This window comes from Ylistrum balloti, unplaced genomic scaffold, assembly GCF_031769215.1.
Source record: "Ylistrum balloti isolate Yb309-2 unplaced genomic scaffold, AGI_CSIRO_Ybal_v1 Utg369922, whole genome shotgun sequence".
In the NCBI taxonomy this organism is placed as follows: Eukaryota; Metazoa; Mollusca; class Bivalvia; order Pectinida; family Pectinidae; genus Ylistrum; species Ylistrum balloti.
In genome coordinates this window covers 575-9,822 of record NW_026782039.1, presented here as the reverse complement: position 1 = coordinate 9,822, position 9,248 = coordinate 575, and the positions used below count along the sequence as shown (strand labels likewise).

Below are 9,248 nucleotides of genomic sequence, written 5' to 3'. Positions count from 1 at the left end.
AAGCGCTAACCACTACTTACCTATCTTACCGCCAAGATGTTGTCAGTCGGAAAAAAAAATCATTTTTATTATTTCGTCCTCCTTCTTTTTAATTTGGACGTATTCTTCACGAATTTCGCTTCGGTAAACTTCATAACCATATATTCATACGCTGCTCACCTTTCAGGAAAGGAAAGCTCTCATAACAAGAGAACGAGGGCGTTTCATCAGTTTAGAATTGGATATGATGTTGTGCAGGGTGGACAAATCAAAAGTTCATATATAAGAAATGCTTTTATGAAATTAATGAAGTAAACTGCATCTTACAGCTGTTTCGTCCTTCTATGACTGGTCAGTTATGCTAAGGGCCCAAAATTGAAAATACAAAATGATCGCAAGAAATACAAAAAATCATGACGGAGAGGTGACATAGCTTCACAATTCAATTAAAGTAATAATTTTCATAAATTAGATAATTTAGAACAATGTCAAGTACAGGTGTATATTGTGACATGTTCTACTATACAAGTGAATTAAAACGTGTCATGCAGATTGCGGCTACACCTCGCGGATTAAAAGTTCACAAGCTAGATGATATCGGCACAATAGCAATGGACTATAGTCATGACAATTAAACACATCTACAAATATATCAGTAATCTAGAGTGTTGACAGATGCATGATTGTTTGCCTTAAGTGGGGTAAAATCCCAATCAGAAAGTGTCCTGTTTTATTGTACATTGGAATAGGACTTGTTGGCATCTCAAACAGTGGAAGAAAGATAACTCCCGAGGTAGCAGTACACAGTTTCTTGGTGTGGCCGTGGGTAATATTTTTATTCATTAGATTACCCCATTATAAAGGTTTTAATTAAAATTTTAAAATGCACCCTTAGTTAAATTGGCCTTGTGTTGTTGAAGTGGACAATGTGGAGTTTCATTTTTTTCCAAATAATATATTAGCTTTGTGTTGGAGGTTACTATTTGGGCATTCTCGATTCTGTGCACCAAAAATAACTTTATTGGAATTACATTTTCATGTTGTGAATGATTTACGAGTTGGAATTTGCTGAAATGTAAGTGGCTTGTTGCCATGAGAGTGTCGTTGAATTTAAGACATGTGTTCAGATAAAATTGTGTTTTTTTTTTTTTTTTTTTTTTACAATTTTAACATTTTTAGTTGGTAGCCATGAAAATCACATGTTAGAAATCAGAGGAAACTTTTGATTTACACAATTTTTATCTCTCTACTATTAATGTAATTATTATGTAGTTTATAAATATATATACATGTAATGACGTATTTTTCATACCAAACTGCTATACCTGTATATCTCAATCATGACCAATAATTTCAGGAAAAATGCAATTAAACTGTTTAAGGCTACCCGAGCGTTTTTTGAAGATTTTAAGCGTCTTACTATTCATACACTTCTATGCAATTATCATTTGCCTCACGGTGGTTGTATTTTGGAATGTTGAAGTATGATTGGTCTTTTCTAAAAAGTAACAACAGATTTTAAAATTTAAATTTGAATTTGTTATTGAGGGGTTACTCGCTGTAACGTTAACGCTGTTTTTCTATACGACAAGCCTGGCATATTGATTGATTACTAATTTTGCAAAAATAACAGAAAAGTTCTGTAAGGTATTTGTTCGCTCTCTCAATGTAGTGTTTACCCTTCAAGTTCTTTCAATATGTGGTATAATGTTTTAATGTTGACAATGTAGTAGATATGTAGTTGTGGGTTTTATGTTGTCTGATAAATGGAAGTTTTGGTTTCAATTTTTCCAATGTAAAACTACCACTTAAAAGCATATTGAGCTATACTGTAAACATTAACTAATATCTACAATAAAAAAAACAATGGAAGTGATATATGACTTGAAATGGTGAACTGTTACTGAGTTCACGATTATTTATTTTTCACAAATATTGCTGATCCTATGTCCTGTGGTGGAATATTGACGCTGTTATTGACAACTAAATTTAGCGCTGTTGACATCTATTGAGGTCCATGTAATGCATAGCATTGTTGATTCATATAAAGGTTGGGAACAAAAAAAGTAAAAGATTAAAAGATTTCAGAATGAAAAAACATCACAACAACTTCAATTCTGTAGACATTTTCAGAATAAAAAATCGCAACAACCTCAATACTGTAGACAATTTCAGAATAAAAGAATATCACAACAATTTCAATGTTGTAAAAATATATATCAAATAATTAGAGGCATAATTAGAGTCCGGCTGATATTGTTTGTCCGAACTCTTGTAAGAAACATTGATCCATGGAAATATGCTAAGGTAATACTTCTATATGTATTGAATGCAATCCAGTACCTATATCTCATATATATATATATATCACGCCTATTTCACATACCTGTATTATCTATTTTACATACATGTAACACCTGAAATACTCATGGTTGTTCAGACTGGGTCAGTACTCTGTCCCAGGTATCAAGTGATACTCTTTTACTTCTGAAATGTAGAAAGATGGTTCATTACGTGTCATAACAGGGATTGAATCAACAGATGACATTGTACATTAATAAAAAAAAAATAGTTGAAACACAGTTCAGAAATAAGTGGGAATTATGTATAATATGAAAACAAAGGAAAGCAGTTACGGAGATGAGCCTGTTTTGTACCAACGTGCTTATCAGAGTGACCTAATGATATGTCATGTAGTATAATAGCGTTAATGAATATTCAAACCCCATCTATTTTGGAAATACGTTGAAGGATTAAAAATTCATAACAAGTAATGAATGGAATTATCATCTTCAAAGCAATGAAGTAATAAAATGTCATTACACAAATAAAAAATAACTGTAGCTGGCCAGTGTGGTCTCACCGTTTGATCAAAATAATATCCACTGGGTTACCGCCCAAGACAGCATGTGGAGCGAAGGAGAAACAGACTTAACGGAGAATATGATCATTGGAGATGGAATTTGAAAGGCTGTTTGTCTCGCAAAATATCATCTAGCTTTACATTGCATAATGTCAGTGGGTATTTAAACCATGTTGAATGTGTCACCAAAGATTACATAATATTTGTGTGTCCGGTAAACGTGACCGTTATCAGCTAAAGGGACGGTCCTCATGCGTGGCCTTGTCAGCTCTAGTCAGTGCTTAAAGACAGTCTAGAATGACTTGCCAGTTTGTGATAGTGTAATTATGAGTTTTGCCCGAGAAACTCCATAATGACAAAAAATATTATATGCATTTAAACTATTATGTCGATTGTGGACTTCAATTTTGTAATACTGTCTTTAAATTATTTATCTCTTCTAGGACACAAGTGTAGCATATGACATTCATTTAGTCCATATCTTGGGAACAAATCAAATATCGATTATTTTCTGTTTCAATTGCTTTTAGATTGTTCACTTACATGAAGTAGCAGATTCCTCACAAAGCAAGTGCCTATAAGAATAATTGTCAACATAGGAGACAGTGTTACTTTCAGAACAATAACTCAACACTCGACAATTTTTTTTCTTTTGATTATGAATTATTGCGTATAGAAGATAAATTTAAAACGGTACAAACACACAGACATTAAATAAAAAAAAAGTATTTTCCAAGAATTCAAACAGTGAACAATTAATGATATATTTTACAAATCTGGGAAAAGTCTCTCAAACATTTTAATAGTTTTCAAATGCTGGAAAAATAAGACATCAAATTCACTCTTTTTTCTTGAAACTTTACCATACATAGCGCATTGATGAAATTTATAAAATCTTGAATTAAAAATTTGAAATTTGGGACATATGAAGTTTGGTGTGTTCGATCATAAGTACGACTAGTGATTCGTTGTTTTAAATGCAACAGATGACCATCCTTCAACTATGTTTACTTTTATTTTCCATGTTTTGTTTAACTCGTCTTTGAAAATCGTTTCTTTATTCATAGTTTACCATCGTTAATCGAACTTAGTTACACTCTGTTTGACATCAGCATCCTCTTCCATATATGTATTTATTGGGGAAAAAACACATACAACAGTTGTCTAACACATCAAAAAGAACTCTATCAATAGTACAAGTTTTGCCTCCACATTGGCGTAGCTCTTGACGGTGTCTTCCCTTTCTGTTTGAAATTTTCTGACATATATAATATTACATAATTTATTTCCGTCTGATGCGCTGCCACTGTCATTAGGCTTATATATTGAACTTCGTGTTCCGCCTGTAATTTTTTCTTTTAATCTTATATACTAACAAGATGAAATTTACTTGTTAGCTGTACGATCACGTCATGGTTAATTTAGTGCTTGTATATTTCTTGTATGTTGTACATTTGTGTGCTTAAGTTGTGATAATATTCAATCTTATCCATATAGTAATTATTATTAACTAAGGTAAGAAAATAATCATGAGAAACCAAAGTACCTCTTCAATTTTATTTTGAAAAATAGCAGTATTTACAATGCAAATAACGAGAAAAATGATAACGATGTATGTTTATATACATAATGATATATATATGTGTCCTACTTCTTTCCAAATATTGAAGATCCGTGGTGCCTCTGGGGAACAAGCACGTGATCTATTATATGCACAACTCCGTTTGTGGCTGCGATATCAGCTGTTGTAACTGTGGCGGTGTTGGCATAGATATGTGAACCTAAAACAAAGGTTATTTATTAATATTTTAGTATAAGTAAATATAGACTGTGTGACAACAATGCAGTCTCAATAAAGCATTATACTTATAAGCTAATTGCCTGCCCAGCCCAGACAATGAGACAACAAGACAAAATTACATGTCATACTTAATTTATTTCGAGTGTTATAGGAGGTGCGTCTAAGGAGATAATATCAGAAAACAATCAATATAATATAATATGTGTCATTCTTTATATATCCAGAATCAAGTATAGGTATTGACCTACCTGTAGCTCCAATTCTGATGACGTCGTGTCGAGAATCCAGTGTCCTGAGATATTCCCTGTTGTAGAGACCGGCTGAATACTCGGTGTGTGGTACCACGTGATATTCCAGGATTTCTGAATGTTAGTATATCATGTATCACTATTGGTTACTGGGCAATATGTATTAGCTTCATGTAATGACACAATATACAATGCAACAAAGTCTTATATGCAGAGAGGACAATCAATCTAAATGTAGGTTTATTGAATTGAGCTTGTAATCTGAACAATATTACATATCGTTTCAATCCTACAATAAGCTAGTCACAGAGAAAATTAATATCCAAGACAGGTACCATATCGAATTCCCTGTTAAATAATCATTGTAGCCTACATCAAAATTGTTAAAAAAATAAAATTTCATGAGTAGACAATCGATATCCATTAAACATGTAACTTTTGATTACATAAAAATCAGTTAGGCTCACGTGATATATATGATGTAATTATGTTAATTCGAAGGACTATGACATAGTTGAAAAAAAAAATTAAAAACAAATTTAAGCTCATGTGTGGTGACTATTATAGTTATAAAAAGGGTCAAATATAACAGAAAACACCAGATAAACATTGATGACTGGGATTGTGTTTAAACAAATAAACAAAAAACATATAAGTGAATCCAACCATAAATAATCAAAATCTGATAAAATAAATAATGCATCAACTGCATCAAACTGTTGTTTCATCCTTACAAGACTCGTCAATAAAGCTAAGAACTTAAATTATGAAACATTGGAGGCTACCAAAAATCAAGATCGATCGAAAGATATGTCAAAATCTAGATTACGTGATTGAGAAATGAATATATTCTTGAGTCAATATTGCTAATATTTTCATTTACGCGAAAGTTTTGTGTATGGAGATGACTTTCGGTCAGAATGAGAAAAGATTAATAAAAAAAATAAAAAATAGAATTTCACTTTATAGTCACTGTACAAATCGATATGTCTTACCTTTGAGAAGTTGTGGATTTGAGGAAAGGCTGTGCAATGTTGATGATCCAAGTCGTGCAAACGCTTCATTTGTTGGCGCGAAGACAGTGAGACCGTCCCCTTTCAATGCAAAATTTACGAAATCAAAACATTAAAAAGGCTTACTTTAATGTTACATGGATTTATATTTTTCGACAATGAAAGACAAAATTTAAAATATACTATTAAAGTTCTACAATTTCACTGAAGTGAACTTACCTTGTAGAGCAGATACCAGATTTGCTGATTTGACATTCGATAACAAAACAGATAATTCCGGGGCACCAGCAACGATATCGACGATGCTGCCCTCTGGTGGGAGCATTACTGTATCGATAACATGGATATATCCGTTGTCAGCCGCGATATCGAAGTGCGTTATTCTTGATCCTTCAACAGTAACTTCCTGTTGCTAAAAAGACGATAATGAAATTGGCCTAAGACGTTTGACGTGAAGTGTTAAACATAGTACATCAGAGAAGCACAACATTGTCTATTTCAAATGATAATTACGTGTAGATAGTATCACTTAAAGAATTCTTGTTGCCCATGCGCATTTTTGAAAACTAATCAGTGATCTCTGCTTATTTATCAATAGCCTCTTAATCCCAAGACAGTGCGTCTGTATTATAAGTGTTAATTACTACAATGAAATCAATCAAGACCAATATAAATTTAACTACATGAAAAATATATCATCCTTTCATGTTTACCAGTAAGCTCACAATTATAATTTTGATTATATATATAATTAGTACAACCAACTAAGCCAGTAATTATTATTCATTTTTCAACTAGGGTCCTTGGCACATGAAACAGCGGTCGGGGTTGAACAGTTAAATATATATATATATATATATATATATATATATGTGTGTGTGTGTTTGTAAACTCTGTGCAAAGAAATTATGTTGGTACATGCATTATGTATTCATGAGTTTTGTACGAAAAAAAAGAGAGAACAAAGAAAAAGTTAACTATATATGTATGATATATATGAATATATTCCATCTGAAATTCGAACTCTTGAGTCGTATCTGGTCATCTCGTCCTCGCTATTTCACAGTTCGCCATCTTTATCAGAATCATGCCCTTATTTTGTCACCTTATCATTGATGCATGTTAAATGGAATAATTCGTAAGTAGGAATTGAAAACATCTCTGAACAACAAACATCGTCGAAGCAGGCGATGTTTGAACGTGATTGCGGGGGAAAAACGTTATTTTCTAAAAGATGTGTTTTGCACTTGGAGGAAATTTAGTTGATGTAAAAAATCAATTTCTTTTCCTTTAATTTCATGAATTAGATGAATCGATAGAACAAAAAAGAATAGAAAACAATCGACATTTTAGATTAGAAAGTTTATCATTTAAACACATGGATATTGAGCATTAGATAACGTATGTTTCGGTAAGTAAACGATTTCCCCGTGTGGTCAGATCATGTTATTTAGTCATGATGTATGCCAAAAGCAAACAACAAATGCTGACACATCTATAAATGTATACTACTATAGTAAGTACCTGTTATGATAACATTAGTTACTTACATGATTATGGCTGTAGATGTTCAAACGAACTTTGCTACCGGCCAGTGTATCAAGTTGAGCCTCGTTGGATGCATCTTTCTTTTGAATAGATGCCGGCACCACGTGATACTTCAAAACGTTTGCGAGTGCGTTAACGTCCGTGCTTAAGGAGGCCAGAAGGTCGGCAGGCAATTTAGCAAAGGCGTCATTTGTAGGAGCGAAAATGGTAAAGGTTCCTGGAATTGGTAAGAGACTGATTATGCCATTGAACGTATCAGCATATTAATCTTGTGAAACAACGAGCTACATATTAAAACATTATCTGTTTATATGTCATTACAAATAGTATGATTGCAAGTTTCTTAGAAACGGATTTTATTTCTTCTTTTTCATTAAATAAAAAACAAAACAAAACAAAAAAGAAGTTGACAAATAAACGTATTACGCATTCTTCTAAAACATGCATCATTGAAAAGAATACATCTAACAACATGTATATAAACACTGTAAAAATCATTACATTGACTACTGACCTTGTCCCAAGGCATCGGCTAAACCAGCTTTCTGTACCAAACTGACCAGGGTAGACTCGCTGGGCGACGACTGTAACACCTGTACAAGGTTACGGCCAAGCACCGCATGTAGAGCGAGGGTGAGACAGAACACACGGAGCATTTTGAAAGGAAGTTGTATCGTCGTCTCGATGTGTTAGAGATCACAGCGACGTTTTGAGATTTTCAGCCCATATTTATACCATTTCAATTTCAAAATTTGTTTCATAAAGAGTGATATAATCCCCGAGTGTGGTCCCCCGTGTAGTGTAAACGTGACTGTTATCAGGTAAGGGGATAGCCCTCACGTTTGTGGACACTGGTCAGTCCAAGCTGTGAAGTTATTTTCGTATTATGGAAAGTGTTGTGAGGTCAGATAAATACCAAGTATACGTGGAAGTTTATGATGGTTTTTAAAACATCATGATGACTTACCTAAAGTCCCTTAGTTTTGCATTAACCTATGTACTACCTAGTGGAACGAACGAATCGGAATATACACATTAACCTACTTTTTTATTTATTTATTTGGGTTTGTACTCATGGGGCTTTTGACATTTATCTTGACAATTACGATTAAATATGTGGTTATGAATTATTGGGGAAATAAAAAAAAAAAAAAAAAAAACCACTAACTCTTCTGGAACCCCTGGTCTTATACTCCTTGTGTTTTTCCAGAGTTCCCTTGTAAATATTTCTTTTGTAAATATTTTGCCATAGTTTATGGAACTCAAGTTTGCATTAGTAGTATGTTTGTCCTAGTTGCGCAATATTCTGTGCATTACAATCATAATGGATTGGTGTCGTTTTATGAGGTAGATCAATTACGTTATACATTGTGAATTTTATTTCACAGAATCAATGATAACTGGAAATAGACACTGTTATGGTTAATTCATTATTATCGATTTCGAATTCAATTCATATAGACAATGCATAGGAAGAATGTTAATTAACTAAATAGATGGAATGATTGTTCAGAGATTTTTTATGGATAGTTTTCATATGCAGGTCTTTGCTTTTAGCACTGAAATGAGAAATAGGTTAACCTGTGATTAATTAACATCGATTATCTTTTTCCTAAATGAATCCAAGCATATTTCATTAATGGATAAAAGCTAAGATGATAGAGTTAGAATATTGTATGGCATTCTACTTATTGCAAAACATCGAAGTATAAACGCTTTGTATTTTCACTTTTTTTCTCCTTTCTATTCAGCAACGTTTATTGTTGTCAAAGTGTTATTCTATTTTGTCCAGTCCG

At 32.8% G+C, this 9,248-nt stretch overlaps 1 protein-coding gene across 1 annotated transcript; it reads right to left on the bottom strand.

Moving 5' to 3' along the window:
• Positions 1–4,489: 4,489 nt before the first annotated feature.
• LOC132546943 (transforming growth factor-beta-induced protein ig-h3-like) lies at positions 4,490–8,108 on the bottom strand. Its single transcript, XM_060210672.1, has 6 exons — positions 7,967–8,108; positions 7,455–7,669; positions 6,124–6,310; positions 5,887–5,985; positions 4,892–5,005; positions 4,490–4,623 (listed from the first exon to the last, which is right to left on the bottom strand). Exons 1-6 carry the CDS (start codon positions 8,106–8,108, stop codon positions 4,490–4,492), a joined length of 891 nt encoding a protein of 296 aa, XP_060066655.1.
• Positions 8,109–9,248: the final 1,140 nt, after the last annotated feature.